The 21,421-nt window shown below is 39.3% G+C and overlaps 1 protein-coding gene across 1 annotated transcript in view; it reads right to left on the bottom strand.

Moving 5' to 3' along the window:
• The window catches only part of TNKS2 (tankyrase 2), a 63,494-nt gene extending 42,360 nt beyond the window's left edge, over positions 1–21,134 (bottom strand). The window contains exons 1-7 of the mRNA XM_007471552.1: positions 20,580–21,134; positions 7,788–8,012; positions 5,535–5,630; positions 3,382–3,418; positions 3,116–3,191; positions 2,646–2,740; positions 624–690 (exon numbers count right to left, since the gene is read on the bottom strand). Coding sequence (XP_007471614.1) covers positions 624–690; positions 2,646–2,740; positions 3,116–3,191; positions 3,382–3,418; positions 5,535–5,630; positions 7,788–8,012; positions 20,580–20,778 — 795 coding nt within the window. The 5' untranslated portion in view covers positions 20,779–21,134. The remainder of the gene's footprint in view (positions 1–623; positions 691–2,645; positions 2,741–3,115; positions 3,192–3,381; positions 3,419–5,534; positions 5,631–7,787; positions 8,013–20,579) is intronic.
• Between the last annotated feature and the right edge of the window lie 287 nt (positions 21,135–21,421).

Genomic DNA, 21,421 nt, shown 5'->3' with positions numbered 1-21,421 from the left:
CTTTCCCTTCTCATGACAGCTGCTGACAGAATGAGGAAAAGTTTCAAGGGCAGAATGAAAGCGGAGTGAGAGAAGTGTAAAGAATGTCAAATACATATGTAGAGACTGGGGGACAAAAAGAAATGGGTGTGGGTAACATCCTTGAATCCACTCTCAAAGAGAAAATATAGCTTCTATTCTCATCCAACAGGGAGCAAAACAAGAAGTTTCTTGCCAGTCCCTGGAACCTGCTTGTTAAACAATAGCTGCCCAGCATAACGGAAGAAGTGAAGCTTACCAAGTAAGCCTGTTCCAACCCAAAGTACAACTGGGCAGGTCTTAAAAATCTAACTGGTGGTTTTAATAACATATGGTCCACTAAAAATTACTTCTGATATTTTCAAGAGTTTTGAAACTTCAGAACTTTATTCTGATATTCACAAAATGGGAAAGGTACTTTATATAAAAAATCTTACGATATCTCAAAAATCGCAAAGCAGTCAGATGCTGATCTATCGATCATCCACATTTTGTAATGATTATAAATACTCCTTCTATATCCACCAAGCACTAAAAACACAAAGAAGACATATATAGTATGTATTTCAAGTAATTTTTTGTAAGTAAAGTATACAAGAACTAACCTTGACCAGAAGTTCAGTTACTTCATAATGACCATAGGAACAGGCATTGTGCAGGGGCACCAGGTCACTACAATACGAGAAGGGGGAAAACCCTGTGTTATTACAGATTCCCTAGGCTTTAATTTAATTTTAATTAAATTTACGCAAATTTAACTAGCAAATAGCTTATGTGACCTCCTAACAAAAGTGTATAAAACTTAATAATATGTATTTGAACCCTAAGTCCTAACAATTCTAACGCCCAAGTCTCTTTCAAATCCACCCCCCCCACCCCTGCCCCCACTGTTACTGCCATCCCCTTAGTTTGGGCCTTGTTTATTTCTCCCTATACTACTGAAACGGGCCCCACTTCAATTTATCCTCCAATCTATAGCCAGATTTTTCTAAAAGGTAAATCTGATATGGTTAGTCCTCGTTTTCATGTCCTTCACTGCTACTTCCTTGCTTTCAAATGATGGCTCCAACTGTTTAGCCTAGCATACAATGATCTGATTCTCTAGCCTTACCCTTCGATAACGGTATGCTAAACCACTTAAAGTTCCCTGAACTCCATAGTATCCCCTGGGTGTAATGGGATAGATTTCCCTTCCTTCTGACTTCTACACATCTTTTCCAAACTCAGAGCTCAAACACTGGCTCTTCTTTGAAACTTTTTTTTTTTAAAGATTCTGTAAGGTAAATTGCTATATTCCGTAATATAAAACCCAATTCCTCCAGGACGGCAATGGAGGAAGAACTTTCTATATAGGAAGGTACAGCAGAACCTTAAAAGCCTGAATTATATCTGTAAGTTGCTCCTCCTTGGGAATCACTCACTAATCACCAGACATCATCATGATGGCAGCTGCTGAGGGATGGCCACCCATGGCTTAGTCTTTGGTTCTATCAGTCCTCTCTGTAGAGGCTCATGGCTTTCCTCACCATTTTGATTATGATTTCTTACTTACCTGAGCACCAATTTCATTCCCAACTATCTACTAGCTACCTCCACCCGAGTTCCCATCATCATCTCATAAAACCAAGACTTCTAAAAGTGAACGCAAAGTTTCTTCCCTCCAGGATAATTAATTTTCTCTACTGGATTTCAGTATGTGTATCATTGGGTCTCACTCATTCAGCTTCAGAATATGAAATGTAATAATCTCTACTATTCTCCCTCATCACATCCAGAAATTCAACAAACCTTAACCATTCTTACACTGTAATATCTCTTGCATCTGTGCCTTCTTTTTATTTCCATTTCCTCTGCCACTACTATTGCAGATCTTATTACGCCTGAACTCCTACAATGCTCACTCTCCTAACTGCTCTTTTTGCCTCTAGTCTCCTTCTTCAATCTACCCTACACATTGCTGCCAGAGGGTGTTTCCTAAAACTCCTCTTTGCATAAAACTCCTCTTTTAGAAGAATCATTCCCCTTGCTTAAGATGCTTCAACAGCTATTGTGGCTCACAGAATCCAGCTTGAATTCCTTAGGCTAGAATACCAAGTTCTTTAAAAGCTGGTTCTTACCTACTTCTCCAACCCTAACCTTTACTTCTCCCCTATATTAATCATAGGCTTCAGCCACGTTGGTCTAGTCACTGTTTCTTAAGATATGCTGCAGTATCTGTTTTAGCACCTTCTCTCACATCAATTCTCTTGCACAGAGTGATGTTTCCTAAACTCTCTACTTTCTTGAACTAAGTCCAGGTCAAGTACCTCCTCCTGAAGGATTTCTCAACCACTACAGCCAGCACTGAGCATTCCCTTCTAAGAACTCCTGTAAGTGCTATCCCTTTCTATTTATCACCTCACACTCAGTAGAGAACTTATACTGTTAGGTATCTTTTCATGCCTCCTAGAGTACAGTGTAAGACCTATGGGTGGTGGCCTTAAGGTTTTATAATTCCCTGTGCTCTCAGAGCAATCTGCATATTATAAAAGCTCAATAAATGTTTTATGCTGTTAAGTAAGAAATACATAGATCACAAGGACAGTAACATTTAAGAAATCCTCATTTTTGTTTAAATGCTTATTTACCCTTTATCTTTAGCATGAACATCAGCTCCATGTTGCAACAACAGCTGTACAATCTTTACTCTGTTGTAACCTGCTGCCAAATGCAATGGAGTTGACTGAAAGGTTAAACAGACAAATTAATAAAATTCAATAGCTAAGAAATATGCATGAAAAGGTAAAAATCCAAATATAAAACCAGAAATCCAGAAAAACCTTTATAACTTCATTGTCTAAATAATAGTAATAATCTGGTTTTACAAAATCCAACATATATACCGAAGGCATAGTATAAAAGTTTATAAGTTCACCATTGCAAATAGGAAGCTACCTAAATGTTTATTATTAACAAAGTTTTACTAAGGTTAAGAATTAATCTAAATTATTGCTTAAAAGAAAATATCAGCATTTTTGTCAAATGTTTTAAGTTAAGAGATAAACACAATTTCATGTTACCAGGAGATGCACACAAACTTAGTTGCAAAAGGAAGTACCTTTCTGCCATCACTTGCATGGCAGTTGACATTTAATGGTGTAAGCAGAGCCATCATTTTTTCCTCATTGCCACTCCTAGCATACAAAAAAATGTATTAGCAATTTGTATTCTTTATCAGATCCTATCTGGAGACATGTATGTGACCATTAAAAAAAAATTCATTCTCTTTTAGAGAGTTTGCTTATTGTAAAAAAAATAAAATTAAAAAATTAAAAATTAAATGGTAAAATATTTATGATACATATTTATAACACTAGTACACACCTGGCACTCTCCAAGAGTTCATCTTTCTTATATTCACCTGTGAATCAGGGAAAAAAAAAAGCAGAAATTAAAAAAAAAATTAATTACAGAAGTAATGTCAGTTTTATGCATAAAGATGCTCAGTGAACTATATTTAAAGTAGAAAAAACTGGAAATAAATTTCCAATAAATGGAAATAGTTAATCAACAGAATACTGTGCAGTTTAAAAATATTTATATGAAGACATACAGAATACCTCTGTTATGAAAGTGAAAAAAAGAAATTCAATGTTATATAATGAAACATTACCGCAACTATATGAAAACAATATGCACAGAAAGAGGAAAGCCCAGAAGGAAATAAATCAAAATTTTAACAAAGTTTGTCTTAGGGGGTAGGTTATGGGTAACCTTTTCCATTTCTTTTTTACTCCTCAAATTTCATAAAACCAATATTATTTGTTTAACAGACAAAATGCATTCACAACTTCATTCAAAATCAGAACAAAACAAAATCCAATATAAAAATATAACAATATCACAGAAATGACAAAAGATACTCTATAGCATCACCAATGGTACATAATCATTAACATTTTTATGAATCCAGAAGATTTTTCTACACTAAAATTGTTTTATTACAATGCTGCTTTAAATATATACAAATAGGGCTTCCCTGGTAGCGCAGTGGTTAAGAATCTGCCTGCCAATGCAGGGGACATGGGCTTGAGCCCTGGTCCAGGAAGATCCCACATGACACGGAGCAACTAAGCCCGTGCGTCACAACTACTGAGCTTGCTCTCTAGAGCCTGCGAGCCACAACTACTGAAGCTCGCATGCCTAGAGCCATGCCTAGAGCTCCGCTACAAGAGAAGCCACCGCAATGAAGAGTAGCCACCGCTCACTGTAACCATAGAAAAGCCCACGCACAGCAATGAAGACCCAACACAGCCAAAAATGAATAAAATAAATTAAAAAAAATATATATATAAATATATATATATATACACAAAAACAGGACTAAATAAACTCCTTATGCCTATAGCCTTTATATTTACAAATGAATACAAGCAAAAACTTTAAAATCGATACAATTTAAATTAACGTAATAAAGTGTTTATTTATTTGCTTAAACGAAATCCTAACTGGTGTCCACAATATGAATTGTATATTGATTGCTGTGCAAGGCTTCTTGAGTCCCAAGATTTTTAACAAAGGTAAAAGTAGGGAATAGCATGGAATAGGGAAGGAGGAAATGAATACTGAATTGTTGGTTACAATAGCTCACTTTTCTAGAACTCTTTTAGGGGACTAGTCTAAATTTTCTCAGTAATACCAGAAGAAATATCACAAAGCCCAAGCACAAAAGCTTATAGCAGAGCCCCTCAAGCTCTTGACTATTAGACATAATTCTAATGGTGATCACACAGTAGATAAGAATCCAAAAAATAATATGGCAGAGAGTTGCTTCAGAGGAAATACTCCGGTAAGGGAGAAAACATGTGAAGTAGATACTACCACTCATAAAAGCCTGACAGTCTAAAATAAACCTAAACCTAGGGACCACAGCCTTATATATCTTAATATGTTCCAAGCACATGAATATGTTCCAGTAGAACACAGTAATTCTCACTTTTCATGGTACTGAAATTGATGTGCCCAGAATCCTGTTTAGAAAAGCAAGAGAATGATTACTAACACACAATTATCTACCACCCCTGCCCCCAATAAGGCAGGAATCACAAATTTAAAAGCTAATTAAAAAAAAAAAACCCAGAAAACTTTACCTTCCTTAGACAAGAATCAAATGTCAACTGTTCAGATGCAAAAAAGAATAGCAACTGAGGGCTTCCCTGGTGGCGCAGTGGTTGAGAGTCCGCCTGCCGATGCAGGGGACACGGGTTCATGCCGTGTCCGGGTCCGGGAAGATCCCACATGCCACAGAGCGGCTGGGCCCATGAACCATGGCCGCTGGGCCTGCGCTCCGCAACGGGAGAGGTCACAACAGTGAGAGGCCCATGTACCACAAAAAAAAAAAAAAAAAAAAAAAAAAGAATAGCAACTGAACTGATACTATTAAAAAAATCTCATTGAGGTCATTAACTGACTGTCTACCTAGCAAGTTCATTCTTTATATTCTTCCCAGAATACCCAAAGAGAGTATGTAGACTTACCAGTCAGCACTGCTTTGGCAGACGGGTCTGCTAAATCCAATGCTGTCCTTCCATCTGTATTTCGAATGGTTGGCTCAGCTCCATGCTGTAAGAGCACTGCAAAACAGCAATACTACCTTTCAAAATGGTAATTGTGACAATTTGATTTTAATAAATCATTTTCTCAAAAATTCTGGTCCAGAAGTCTCAAAGTAATTTAAAGACTTTTTATATCCTGATAGTATGGTAAATGTTATATTTTAAAGAATATATAAAATATTCCATTATTTAATGTATTAGACACATTTATCTCCCCTAAGCTCAATGTCAGATTTTCCTTTGCTAAACAAGTGACTAAGGACAGATACAGAACTAAAAGGCAAGTTTACTTGAAAGCTTGTTTTCTCACACCAAATGAACAGTGCCTAGAAAGATTACTCTATAATAGCAAAAATGAAATTTCTAAAGCTGTGAATAGCCCAGGAATATGGATTTGCGGGATTAAAAAAAAAAAAGAAAGAAAAAAACACTCTGTAGAGTTAACAAACCCCCAATCAAAACTGCTACATTACAACCCAAAAAGCATAAAAAGACTTGTGCTATACTCTGTACGTATTGTTATTTGGTTATATAAAGATATGCCATCACACTCTATAAATAAGGAGCTGGGGAAAGACAGGCAAATACATGCAAAAAGGGAAGCTCAGCTCCTGTTCCTTTATAGGGTTAATGTCCATTCCACTGTACTCCTATCTCTAACAGTGATGTCCAATAGAAATAAAATGTGAGCCACATATGTAATTTAAAATTTTCTAGCAGCCAGATTATAAAAATAAAAAGAAACAGGTTAATTTTAACATATTTTATTTAATCCAATATACCCCAAATATTGTCATTTCAATATTTACATTTATATTGTAAGCAATATAAAATTGATATATCTTGCATTCCTTTTCTTTGTACTAATCTTTGAAATCTGGTATGTATTTTCCCCTTACAGTACATCTCAATTTGAACTAGCCACATTACAAGTCTTCAACTACCATACTGGACAGTGCAGATCTATAACTATATTTGGAAAACCCTACATTATTAAAGCTAATTATTTATATGCCTGAAACTCAGGTACCAGAAAAGGATTCTGAGCAGAGGGCAGATAACACAAAGGACAAAAACAACCAAAAAAAGATAACACACAGGAAACGAGAACTGGACAGAGGTTACTAGGTAATCCTTTTCTTATCTTTATAAATTACCTAATTTAAACTAAGCTCATGACTTCAGTATAAAGTGATTTGGGTTGGTGGGGGGCTGGGAGAGAGAGAAAGAACAATTTAAGTCTAGCATAGAGGCCCTAGACTTTTCCTAGTGCACAGAACTGGTTTTCTATCTGTCTCAAGGATTTCAAGTGTCCCTGTTCTGCATCAGGAAATAGAGGTAAGGTAGCAGTCCAAAATCTCTGACTCTGTTAAGCTCAGAAAAGTCAATACTGGGTTAATGACAATTCTCAAATAAGCAGTCTTCTCACGTATAATTTTCCGTCAGTGACCAATCTGTTAAGCAAATCCTATTTCATTCATTAAAGTATCCTAAATGACTGACAGTTTTTCCTTCAGATGCTTCTTGACTTACCCTGCCATTTCTACTCTCCTACAACCACCCTAGTTCATGCCTTCATTTCTCATCTGCATTATTCTGTAGCTTCCTAGCTAGTCTCCCTAATGCCATCCTTTGTACTCAGCCCTCTACCACATCACTCTTTCTAAAATATACTGCTCTCACCACACTGTCCCCTCCTTAAAAGTTATCAACGATTCCAAACTATCTACGTAACAATATTAAGCTCCTTACCCTGGAATCCAAAGCTCCTTATAAAGAAGTCACTGCCTACCTTTTTGACCTTTCTCCCCAGTACTTCCTGGGAAGACTCAGGAAGGAGTGACTCAACTCCAGCCCAGTCACTGCACTCATTACCCTCTAACACTCTGTTCACTTCCACCACGCCTTCATCTGGTTCTCTGTGTGTGTTATTCCCAAGAGAATCCATATTTGTAGAGAAGAGAAAGTCTGTACTACTCTATTCTCTAAAATATTTAAGCTCAGTACCACATACAAAAAGACACTCAGTAAACAGTGGTTGGATTAATCACAAAATGTTCTTAAATACTTAAATTCAGCCTGGCAGAATTTGATCACATTAACAAATGAATTCAATTAAGATCAAGAATAGTTACAAACTATTTCAGAAAAATTCTGGAATGTAAACAGTCTTACCAATGCAAACATCAATCTTTCCTTTAATTGCAGCTTCATGGAGAGGAGTATAATTCCAATTATCACGAGCATTTGGGTCTGCACCATGTCGCAAGAGGAGATTGACTACCTCAGCATGACCAAAAGAGCATGCGTTATGAAGAGGAATAAGCCCCCCATCATCACGTGCTTGGACATTTGCACCATTCTGAAGCAAATATTCAACTACATCTTTCCGTCCAAAACCTAGAAGAAAACAAATGATCCACATTTAAGTTCTCCAAAGAAAATATGTCAAATTAGAATCAATAAGTAAAAGCCACGCTAAAATGTTTTTGGATGCAAAACAGTAACAGATTCAAGAATTCATTGATGAAATATATCACTAACTAATCTTAATTAGAAAGTCAAAGGGTCTCTCCAATACATTAGGTAGTACTACTACTAACTTCAGAGGAAGGTTATGAAATTAGTGACTGAAAGCCCAAAGTTCAAACATTTCCCACTCTACAATAGCATTCCTAATTGCAAATAATGAGTTCTGCATATTTTGTGTGCAGACATTTTCAGGTATTCAAAGTATATACTAACCAACTCTTGCTAGAATCCCTTTCCCACATGTATCTCATGAAATGTTTCTATTGAACTGGGGGACTATGAGATAGCAACAAAAATGTTTGTATTTGTCTATGTAGTGAAGATAGAGAGGTGATACTAGGCAGAAGTGTGATATGAGGTGTCTTCAAAGGAGCCCTTACTTTGCCACTTGCACAACACAAGCAACTTCTGCCTAGGCAGGAGGCCTTCTTTAGAAACCCATGTCCCACAGTTCTGCTGCAATTGCCCCCGTAAGGAAAAAAACCAAAAAAGTCTGACAACTCATTTATACTGGTTAATAGATTTAGTACTAATGAGTTTCGATCTTTTACCATTCCCACGTAACAGCACCTAAAATCTATTTACAGTTAATAGTAAAAAGAAAAGGATTTCAGGCATATGTCAAAGTAGTTGGGGAGACATACCTGTGTATTGGGAGAGAGAGAAAAGACCTTTACATTCATCTGAAATTTTATCAGAATATTCTTAAAACCACCAAGCCTGAATATAGTCCTTCTAAGAAGACCAGAGTAGAGTTGAATGAGAAAGCAACAACATACAATGTTTCCAAGGTGTATGTCTGAGGCTGGCCTGGCTGCAACTGAGGGAAGAGTCAGATGACTGAAGAGATTAACTGTTTTGTTTTGTTTTGTCTAAACCTTCTAAGCTCTATGTCACAGAGGTGGGTGTCTTTGATACTCCCTATTCTCGATCTTTGATTCTCCCTACCCTCAAAGAGTTTACAATTTAGGATGTGGAGAAACAGTAATCTCAATATACTATAACTGTCATAAAAGAGGTATATAGACAATGCTACTAGAACTCAAAGAAGAGAATAATACCTAATTGGGGGAAAGCAGAGAACAGGAAGGACTATCCCGAAGGAGAGTCCAGTGATGACATGTGAGCTGAAGGCTTACAGAAAAATGAAGGGATCATTAGGAAAATGAGAGGAGAGAAGTGAGGTGAGGAGAAAAGAGATACGGAGTGGGAAAAAGCTAAGCAAGGAAAGAGCACTGCAGTTGAAGCAGAAGAAATAAAATGTACACAGGCATTGAAGTGTGAAAGAGCTAGTCATTCATAGTAGCCAGGACACAGAATGCCCAAGTAGGCAGAAGCCAGATGAGGAAAAACCTTACAAGCCACACACTAAGGTGGTGTATGGATTTTGTCCTATAGACTAGTGTTTTTCAAGCTGCTTTCAGGCAATAGATTTAATGCAATTTTTTTTTGCCTTAAAAAGAATTGAGATATAATTGACATATAAAGTTATATTAGTTTCAGGTGCACAACATAATGATTTGATACTTGTATATAGTGCAAAATGGACACCACAATACATCTAGTTAACATCTATCACTATGCATAGTTAAAATTTTTTTTCTTGTGATGAGAACTTTTAAGATCTATTCTCTTAGCAACTTTCAAATATATAATACAGTATTATTAACTATAGTCATCATGCTGTACATTTCATCTCCAGGACTTAATTTCACATAACATAATGCCCTCAAAGTCCATTCATGTTGTTGCAAATGGAAGATTTCATTCATTTTTATTTTTTACAGCTGAATTATATTCCATTGTGTATATACACCTCAGTTTCTTTATCCATTCATCCCTTGATAGACACTTAAGTTTTTTCCCATGTCTTGGCTATTGTAAATAGTGCTGCAGTGGCACTATTTACAATAGTGAAGACATGGAAGCAACCTAAATGTCCATGGACAGATGAATGGATAAGACAAATATCATATGATATCGCTTATAGGTGGAATCTAAAATATGATACAAATGAACTTATTTATAAAACAGAAACAAACTCACAGACATAGAAAACAAGCTTATGGTTACCAAAGGGGAAACGGGGTGTGTGTGAGACAAATTTGGAGTCTGTGATTAGCAGATACAAACTACTACATATAAAACAGATAAATAACAAGGTCCTACCGTATAGCACAGAGAACTTTATTCAATATGTTGTAATAAACTATAACGGAAAAGAATATGAAAGAGAACATATATACATATATACACACACACATATATAAAACTGAATCACTTTGCAGTAACCAGAAACTAACACATTATAAATTAACTATACTTCAATTTTTTAAAAAAGAAAGAAAAATAATGCTGCAGTGAACATGGGGGCACACAAGCCTTTTTGAGTTAGCATTTTCTAATGAAATCCTATAGAAAATTCCAATATGTGTCTCGTTCACTGCAAAAATACCCAATGCCTGATACACAGCTGGCACTCATAAAGTTGCAAAGTAACTGAATTCAATTTAAAACAATACTATTCAGGTTGAATCTGCTGCCTTCTCCTTCACAAAGACCCAAAGGAAATTATCCCCCTATTCCAGAGGCATCTTGTAGAAACAGTATGAAAAACACTGCTATATAACACATCAATGGTCCTTGAAGGACAAGCAAATACTTACTAATATATTGCATATTTTAAACCCCTGTTTTGCATCTTCCTTAAAAAAAAAACTAATAACATGCTAGAAATCAACTCCTATCAGTACACATTTTATTGACTGCAAGTACCAAAATTTAACAAGTTCCTTTCTCATGAATAGTTAGGTGTGTCTAATCTTTTGCTACTGCACATAATGTTGCCAGGAGTAACTAAAGACAGAAGAGAAAACTGACAGTATCTGGCAACTTCTTTAATTTGGGGAAAAGAGATGACTATCAGATATCTGAGACATAAAATAAAACAGGATGTTTTGTGAGATAAGATTATTTGTTTTTGGAAATGCTTAGTTTGAGGAACAAATGCCCAGTAAGTATAAGATTCTGTGGATTTTGAACTAAGGAAATTAGTATGAGCTAGCAACTGACATTTTGAAGTCCTGACCGTAAAGATGGTGTTTGAAGCCATGCAAGAAAATGAATGAAGTTGACTAGAGAGCACTACTAGTTTTGTTTTGTTGAAAGAAGTGTATTTTCTATCAAAGATCAATCCCTTCTACACTGTAGCCCTTGCTCACCTTCTCAAGGTCTTCCCACTCATATCAGTCTCTCCCTCTCCACGAGATCATTCCCGGAAGTGTGTAAACATGTTCTATATCTTCCATCTTATTAAAAACGTTCTCCCTGAATTTACTTTTCCATTTCTCTGCTCCCCTGCATATTCAAACCTCTAAGGATTGTCACCAGTTCTCTCATTTACTCTTCTTCCAAATCCAGTCTGGCTTCTTCCTTACAACTGCTTTCATCAAGGCCACTTACAATCTCCATGTTGCCAAACCCAAAATACACACGTCTGTCCTCATCTGACTAGACCTCTCAGCAACATTGGACAACTGACTACTCCCTCCCTTGTGAAACATCTCTTCGTGTTTCCATGACATCACACACTCCTGGGTTTTCCTTGTTTCATCTGTTCACTTAACAAACGATCAGGCAATATCAACCATGTAATGGACACTTTTCTGGGTGCCTGGGACATACTAGTGTACAAAACAGGCCAAATCTCTGCCTTTGAGGAATGTCTATGGAGGTGGGGCAGATGAACAACAAATGCACAAAATGAGTACGTTAGAAGGTAATTAGAGGGAGACTTCCCTGGTGGTCCAGTGGTTAAGATGCCACGCTCCCAATGCAGGGGGCCCAGGTTCGACCCCTGGTCAGGGAACTAGATCCCACATGCATGCTGCAACTAAGAGCCCGCATGCTGCAACCAAAGATACCATGTGCTGCAATGAAGATATGGCGTAGCCAAATACATAAATAAATATATTTTTAAAAAATGTAATTAGAGAAAGAGTAGAATAAGAAGTGATCAGGGTGTGTGTATGGAGTGGGTCATAAAATGGAACAGGGAGGTCATCATAGGCCTTACTGAGATGGTGATATATATATATATATATATATATATATATATATTTTTTTTTTTTTCCGTACGCAGGCCTCTCACTGCTGCGGCCTCTGACCGGGGCACGATCCTGCGTCCCCTGCATCGGCAGGCGGACTCCCAACCACTGCGCCACCAGGGAAGCCCCTGAGATGGTGATATTTGATGAAAGATCTGAAAGAGAGAGTGTTAGCCCTACTGACTAACAGTTAGAAGGCCAGAGTAAATGGAGCCAAGTGAGAAAGGGGTAGCATAGCAGGAGATGAGGTTAGAAGTAACGAGGACCAGCTAGAGAGGCTTGAGGACCACTGTAAGAACTTTGGCTTTTTTACTCTGAGGATAAAGGGAGTGTCACTGCAGGGTTTTGAGCTGGTAAATTACATGATATGACTTATATTTGCAAAGTACCCTCTGGCTGTTGTGTTGAGACTAGATTTAAGGGGGTTTAGGATAGAAGTAGATGAGAGATTATGGTGGTTTGGACCATAATGTGGTGGAACTTGTCAGAATATTAAGTAACAGATTCTGGGTACTCTGAAGGTAGAGCCTGCACAGTTTGCTCACAGACTGGACGTGGGGTGAGGGTAAGAGTGAGGAGGTTAAGAGAGGTTGGGGCCGAGAGAGGAGTCATGGATGACTCCAAGGTTTTTGGACTAAGAAATGGAGTGGTGGAGTTGGCATCAACTCCGATGGGGAAGGCTACAGCCAAAATAGGTTCATGGCAAAAGATGAAGAATTCAAGTTTTGGACATGTCCTACTTCCCTGGGGGCTTCTTGCTTATTCCACCCCATTTTTAATGCCAGGATTCCTCAAGACTCAGTTCTCTACCCTCTTTTCCGCTCTTAGATAATCTCATCTTCTCCTATGGCTTTAAGCACCACATAGATACACAACCCACAAATTTAAATCTCCAGTCTAGACTTTTCACCTGAATTCCAGACTGTTTACTGAACATATCTCCATCTGGGTATTTCAAAGGCATCTCAGACTCAACATGTTCCCTAACTTCTCTTCATTCCACCGACAATGCCCCAACCCACTGTCTCCAGCCTGAACTACTGCAAAAGTCTCCTTAATTGGGCCTCTCATTTCTACTCTGTCCTCAGAGATCTTTTAAAGACAATCATCATATCATACCCCTGTTTAAAATAATTCACTGGCTTCCCACTGCTGCTTAGAATAAAATTCAATCACGCTCCCATGGCCTACAAGGTCTGCTGCATGAACTGGCCATTACCGCCTTCTCAAACTTCATTTCATACCACTCTTCCCTCTCTGAGCTGTGATCCAGCTTTCTTTCAGAAGTTCATCAAGTATGCCAACCTTACTTCAGTGGTACATGCTGCCTGTCTGCTTGGACTCCTCTCTTGCTCTTTGCATCCCTCATTTCTACTCACTGTCTAATCTGTTTAAATGTCTCCACCTTAAGAAGGCCATCCCTGAGCATTCTATTTACAGCAGACCATTCGGCACACCCACACATTCAATTCAGTTGGTTTTCCCTTCTCCTTCACTAGAATGCAAACTTCAGAAAAAAACACAGGAGTTTTTGTCTTTGTTGTTCACAGCAGTATCTTCTGGCACTTATTAAAACTTGTAATTACTGTTTAGTACTTATCTCCTGGGCTCTCAAGTTCCATAAAAGGAGGATCAATGTCTATCTTAGTTCATCATTACTTCCCCAGTGTCCTTCACACTGCCTGGCACATAACAATTTGTTGATATTTGCTGAATTAATATATCACGGTATGAGAAAAGGAGACTGAGAAATAAAACTAAGAAAGAATGGCGGGTTTCCCTGGTGGCGCAGTGGTTCAGAATCTGCCTGCCAATGCAAGGGACATGGGTTCGAGCCCTGGTGCGGGAAGATCCCACATGCCGCAGAGCAACTAGGCCTATGAGCCACAACTACTGAGCCTGCGCGTCTGGAGCCTGTGCCCTGCAACAAGAGAGGCCGCGACAGTGAAGGGCCCGCACATCGCGATGAAGAGTGGCCCCTGCTTGCCGCAACTAGAGAAAGCCCTAGCACAGAAACAAAGACCCCACACAGCCAAAAATAAATAAATAAATAAATAAGCAGTTTCTTTAAAAAAAAAAGAAAAGAAAAAGAAAGAAAGAATGGCAAAGGAGAAGCCACGAGGGAAAATTTCAAGGAGGGAAAGGCCAAATCTGCTGCCACTATGCTCTGACCTGAATCTTCCTTACCACAGCCTGGGTACTGTTGATCACACTGTCCTCCCAAGTGAGCCACCCACAGCTGCCCCAGTCAATGGCTCTGCTATCCCAGCCACGCATCACCCACCAGGAAGAAAAGCTTTTAAAAAAGACTTAGGTTGGAGAGTAAGAGAAAAGGAATCAAAATAAAGAAAAATTAGTAAAGGTACCTCTTTCTTTGGAAAGTTACTTGATGTGCCCAAGCACTTTGAGAAGGATCACTATTTCTTCAGTGGTGATCGACACATGTGGAGTAGTCAAAATGGTGACTCACAGAGTAACTTCCCAAAAAAGGAGTGTGAGGTGGGCATAGAAATAGGTGTAGTAGAACATCTAGTTGTTACAACAGAAAGTGTCAATTAGGAAGATATCTGTTCCAAAGGATCAGTGATCAAGCTGAAGAAAGGTCCAGTGTAGCCTTTTGTTAAAATACCATTGAGAAGAGAAGATGGCTGCCTCAAACCAGAGCTGAAGAGAGAGAATCGATACTGATGTGTATGACTAAACACTGAAATTGAAGTTTTAGCTAGGGAGGAGACACGGGGAGAAAGGGTTAAGGTGATTTTATCTACATAGTTACCAACAGTCCAAGACACAGATGACTTCTACTTTAATAACTGTATCAGCATGATTTCCTAGCCATTAAGAGGTCTGACACCCATCTGGAGACTGACTGACAGACCAGCATGTTTTCTAAGTCACAGTGTAAGGACTATATAATATGTGTGCAGAGGTCATGCTGCTATCCTGAGACAGTAGATAAGAGCCGGAGATTTTGAATGTTTGAAGCCACTTCTTGACATGAAAGGAATTATTTAGAGGGGGTCAGCAGGTAGCTATTTCAAATTTTAAAATCTTCTACTTTTGGAAGTTTGGTGAAACCTTAGCTTTAAATGGCTTCCCAAACTCTGAGGGTTAATTCCTGATAAAATCCCCATTCTTACAGTGTCAAGAACAGTTCAAAGCACTTCTGTTAAGTACTCATTTCTTGAAGAAAAAATAGTTTTGCAAGGTATATTCTGTTCATGCTCTCACTGGCCAGGTAAAACATGAATAGACATATCCTCAGAGTCAATGCCAATCTTCATATCCTAAGGATCTCTTTATAAAGGAATCAGAAGCCTACAGTTAGCAGTCATGGCTGCTCAGGATACACTGTGGTTTATTTTATAACTATGGAATAGCACTCATCTTCAAACATGAGAATCCTGATGAAATCATACATTGAGTTTGAATCCACTATAAAGCACTGACAATGAAACAAAACAGGCTTATCTGGAAGGTAAATCTGCTGATCAATAAACTGTGTTACTTAACGGCAGGCACTGTCCCCTGTTCATTTCTGTTTACTGGACAAGGCTAGTATCTGGTATATAGGAGGACTTGATAAACATTTGTTTGGTGCACAGCTAATATCTTGTTGGAGCAGTAGGCAAACGACCTCCACAGAAAATATGAAGTTAATGATTTGTGATGACTAAGAAAAGTAGTCTATTCAATTTCTCTTTTGTCAAGTTTCGTTACAATCTAGATGCCATCAGTTTCAGCAGTCCCAGGAACTGTCTTGCCAACCATGACTATGGTTAACAGTATCATATTTTGCTGCTCTACTGGAAACATGCTTTCATCTGAATGGCTTCCAGAAAGCTGTGAAGCACTGAAAGTCACTATACAGAAACCAACTTAGACTCTTAGGAAGTTTCACTGAGAGCCACCACCTCCCCCTTTCTACAGTCCAAAGGTGGAATGGGCCATTGATGACGCAGCTGGTCCAATATGAAATGACAGTGATGTCTTGCCAACCTAAAGGTAGGCTGGTGTCATGTAGGGCTTTGTCAGAAGGAAACATTCAGAAACAGAAAATGTCAACAAATGCCATGAAACAGAGAAGGCTCCTGTGGCCCAGGAGATGGGAATGCATAATCAAGCAGCCTTCAGCTTGACTTGCACAGCCAGGACTCTTGTCAGATTTTTTTAAGGGATATCATTTTATACTTCTCATTTACTATTAACTTTAGTTTACTAAGATCTAGAAAAAATACTTCCCACATATATTTCTTGAGAATGAGGAACACAAGGGACAAGGTTTTGCCTAGCTCAACTTGGGACAAATAATCTGGTCAGAGTGGAAGAAACTTGGAAAAGGATGCCATGGCCCCTGGGGTGATGAAATTCTGACAACCTGAATGCGGAAATACTGCAACAAGTACTCCAGATTGGTTGTTACTGCAGTCAACTGCCTACCTCTAAATCCATCAAGAACTGAGGAAAAAGGTATAACTCAAGTCTTCATAATATACTGGGAGATCTGATAAGTCAAAAAAAATTCTGAATTCTTAAATAGACTGGTTTTTATTTGATACTGGGGTTTTCTACTGATGCAGAACTTAATTATTCCCCACAGCAAAAACCAATCCTGGAAACAAAAGTCTATAATTCTAGCCCTAGGTAAGAAATGTGGGTACATTTTGTGCATCTCCCATAATTATGACAGTGACCTACAAGCCAAAAGAAGGAAATGCTTTTGAAACATTACTGGAGGTCTTCAATAGCACCACTTTGGGAAAGGATATTAACGGCAATCACAAAGGCTATTATATCTTTGGTAGCTGAGTTGTTAAAATCTTCAATTGGAGGAATCATTCCACTCTCTTATACCAGTCAGATTCTGACTCACTGGTCCAACTGCCTACCCTATACAGAAATCCCTTCTACAGCATCTCTGAAAGATGCCAATCCAACCACTGTTTGGAGACCTCCAGCCAATCCCACAGTTGACTAGACTGTTAAAGGCAGTCTGACTCCTTGTAACCTTTCACCTACTAGCCCCTAGTTTTGACTGCCAAGGCCAGAGGAGTCATATCCTCTCACTTTTCTACTTGACTATCTTACACATATGTGAAGATAGAAACATTGTTTAACCTTAGTCTTCTTTCATCTCTAGAATAAGTAACTCTAGTTTTCATATCAGTTGCTTGTATAATAAGTTCCAGATGCTCTAGTTCCATTTCCCTCTTCCAGGGAAAAAAAAACAAAAAAACAAACAAACAAAAAACCCCTCTTATATGCAATTCACATAATTGAATATAATAAAGTTAAGTCTGACTAGTTCAATGTATATGGCTGAGTAGCATACTACAAATACAGAACAGTAACAACACACTACAAATACAAAACAAATGTTACCTTGTTTAACCAGAACTCTTTAACAATGCAAGTTCTTTTTAAACCCGTCATTCTCTAGCTACATACATATGTATCACCTCCTTTCCACCATTTCTATACCTGAATTCCTTGAACCTAATAAATTATTTTACATATTTTCCTACTGAATGATACCTCTCTGCACACTCCAAAGAATATTTAAGGTTCTCAAGCCAGGGAATTCTATTCCTCACAGCCCAGTCCCCCGAGTTCTAAGATTCTTGAGAATACCGTGTATTTCTTTCTTTGGCTATGATGGACCACAAGATGACTTTCTCCCAAAGATTCTGTCCTTCATTTTTCAGAAATAAGTTCAGAGAAGCGATCTCCTTTACTGAGATCTGCTGCTTTCTAGGGGATTATACTGTCAAGAATTTCAGATGCAATTGCTTTTAGCAAAATTAGAGCTGCAGCCTTCCTACCACCAACCTGCCTCTACAAGTTTTGTAACGTGTCACAAAAAACTCATTCATATCCTGTGTGTGTGTGCACGGGGGGTGGTGGTGTAGGTAGGGGGCTGGTGGCAGAGCGATTGAAGAGGGAACAATTTTTCTCGTTAAGAAGTGACTTCTTAAAGCATGCTTATCTAAGAAATGTAATCTAGACCAATAACAGGAGAAAAGTTCCTGTTTACGTTGATTACTTTTTTCATTTGATAGAAGAACTTAACTCCTTTAGGACTGGCAATTGATTATTCCTTTAATTGAACTAAATATTTTAGATGAAAAGACAGACCAAATTTTTTCTAATCTGTTCTACCGTGATTCATTTTATTTTTCGTTCCTGTTCCTTGGAAATGCAAACAAAAAGACAAAATCATGTCTACCCTACCCCCCAATAAAACCTCCAAGCTTTGACCGGCTTAAAAAAAATTTTTCCCTCCCATAGCTTACCCTATAATGTACAAACACAAGAAACTGCTTGGTCAGGCAGTTACATACTCCCACCTACACTGAGCTTCCAATAACCTGCTTACATGCATATTAACATAACGAATAACACACCACCTACGAAGAGTTTATAAAATATATTCTCCACATATTAAGAAAAATGCAGCTGGATGCACTTATTTAAAAATTAAGAAAACAGGTTCTCTCTCATTAATCTAATAATAATTTAGATTGAATTTACCGAGCTAATTTTAAAAAGTTTCTAATACACCTGAGTTTAAATCCAGGGTTTAAAGCTGAGTTTAAAGCTCTGATTTAATGGAGACTATTAGTAATTTTTATTTTATTAGTTTCTTTGATACCTTGACTTCTTAAGCTTATAACCTGTACCTGAGAATTTGGGTAAATTGTGAGAGGTAAGTTGGTTCCTAAAATAAGTTTTCCATTTCAGTCTAAACAGACCACATGAAATCTATGTAAAAAGTACTTTGCAATGTTGGGACAGAACTCAGGGTGGGATGGTTGGGAGGAATAAGGTCAATAAGAAGCTAATCCATAATCTTAAGCCTCTAAATATTACTATTTTCAGATATGAACTCATTAATCCAACACATTCTTGAAAGGTAGCAACTAAGATCTTCTTTGGTTATTTTTATCCCACAGATCAAGTGAACAGAATATAAGTAACACTACCCCTTGGATTACATATCGTTGGTTATGACGGTTTGCCAAATCAGTTATTTAAATGCTTACTACATGGACAAGCAGGACAATCCAAATTAGCTGAGGACAGGCAGCACTGATCACCAAAATTTTAGGCAAAATGGCCAAACAGAAGATCAGACTTTGGTATTCTTCGTCCTTCCCTTTCTGCTGCCCACAGGCTGTTTATAGTTCTTCCACCGACGGTCCCCCAAACCTTCTCCCTTAAAAGGCTCCTCAATGGGAACCCAACAAATTTGTAATTGATGGAGAAAGCATACCTCCCAGTAGTATTCACATTTTCAAACAGATACAGGTCAAAACAAACAAATTTCCCATTGGTAGAAAGTGTAAAAGCAACGTCTGTGAACAAGGAAATCTTTCTTATGCTCCTCTGCTCATCATTCCTACTCCAGAAAAACCTTCTGCTTTTTCAAAAAATTATTTTAAACAATCATGTAACACACGAAGTGAAAAACCAGCATTATCGGAAGTATGAGACTGTATTCTCGCTTTCAATTGCGCGTGGCTCACTTGAGGATAGAGGTAATCACGATCCTTCCTCAAAGTGAAAAGTATAAATGCTTTATAGAAATAAGATGTAAATTTAAAAAAAAAGTAATTCAAACGATCTAAATCTCAGAATGAGGCGAGGTTAGTCCCAATTTAAATTCTAGATCCAAGCTAGAGTACCTGCACCATCTTTCCTCGCATTCTACTACTTTCCACCCCAATTTGTACGTATCTGGCAGAGATTACCCACCCGCACACAACCTAAGTCAGATATCAATTCTCCGAAACTTGACTCTTTCCAGTTCTAGTCTCCAGAAACTTGCTCATGACTGCTACCCAGGTAAACCTATTAACGCTAATGTGTCAATGATCAATTAAGCTGCTGCTCCTAAATCACATCCCTGCATTTTACAAAAGCATTAAGAACGTAACCCAAAGGCTTTTTAAGAGTTATAGTGGAACGTGCAAGAACGATAGACTTTGGAGATAACTGGCCTTTAAATCACAAGGTCTACTACGTCCCTACTCTTTCTAGTATGTAGAGGCCTTTTAGGGTAGTAAGACCGGAAGTTGGTACAGGTATTGTCGACACAAAACAAAGCAAAAAAGCCCAAACAAACAAACGAACAAAAAACTCCACAGCTTCCAGTGAGTGCGGCACACTCGCCCTCTAGTCCCCACTCGACGACATCGAGATGACCAGGACCGGAGCCCCAGTGGGGGAGAGCGGGGGCAGAGGAGCACCGTGTCTGGTTTCGGGCCTGCGAGCCGAGGTGCGCAGGTGGAGTCTGGGGGCGAGGCGAGGCGGCGCTGGCCCCGGTTACCTGCGGCGAAGTGGAGCGGGGTGGACTTCCTCCCCGCCGTGTCGCGGCTGTTCACCTTCTCTGGCGTCACCAGCCTCTTGACTCGCTCCACGTCCCCGTTGCGGCACGCCTCGAACAGCTCCCGGGCGGCCGGTTCCACGGCCTCGGCCGCCGCGCCCGCGCAGGCCGCGCCCCCGCCAGCGCAGCGGCGGCCCGACATGATACTGGCCGCCGCCGCCGCCGCCAGCAGCAGCGCCAGCAACGGCAACAGGAGCCCCGGCCCCGCGAGCAGGAGGGCGAGGCCCCCCGGAGGAGACGCGCTCAGGGCCCGGGCCGCTCGGATCCCTGCTGTCACCGGGCTCGGCGCAGTCCCATGGCCGCGCCGCCGCGCGCCCCTAGCTCGGCCTCGCGACCCCGGCTGACCGCGAACCCGCCGTTCGACCTCCGAAGCGACGCGGAGGCGGAAGCTGGCAAGGCCCCTCCTGCCAGCTCCTCTGAGCCCTGGGAGTGCACGTGACGTCGCGCTGCGCGTGCGCAGTGGTCGTAGACGGCCGGGCAGGTTTCGGCGAGCTGGGCGACGCGGAGGGGTTTGTGGGAAATGTGAGGCGAGAGCCTCCGGCTTTGGGAGGAGAGGGGGCTTCGTCCCACCGCCATTTTTGTGGTGGGTTTTGCTGAAGTCGAGGGAGACTGCTTATCGTCTTTCTTAAAGAATGGATTTCGTGATCTGAATTTCATTATTACACTGAAAAGAACTCTTGAAAGTTTTCCCCCGATCTTGCATATTATTTTGGACTTATTTTGTGCAAAATTTCCATTTTTTTAGCTTCCACAATCCAGTTCTCCTGGGGGTACCTTTTCTGTTT

Source organism: Lipotes vexillifer, unplaced genomic scaffold (assembly GCF_000442215.2).
Source record: "Lipotes vexillifer unplaced genomic scaffold, Lipotes_vexillifer_v1.1 scaffold325, whole genome shotgun sequence".
NCBI lineage: Eukaryota > Metazoa > Chordata > Mammalia > Artiodactyla > Lipotidae > Lipotes > Lipotes vexillifer.
The sequence above is the reverse complement of the archived record's forward strand: the minus strand, read 5'-3'. Positions and strand labels throughout refer to the sequence as shown.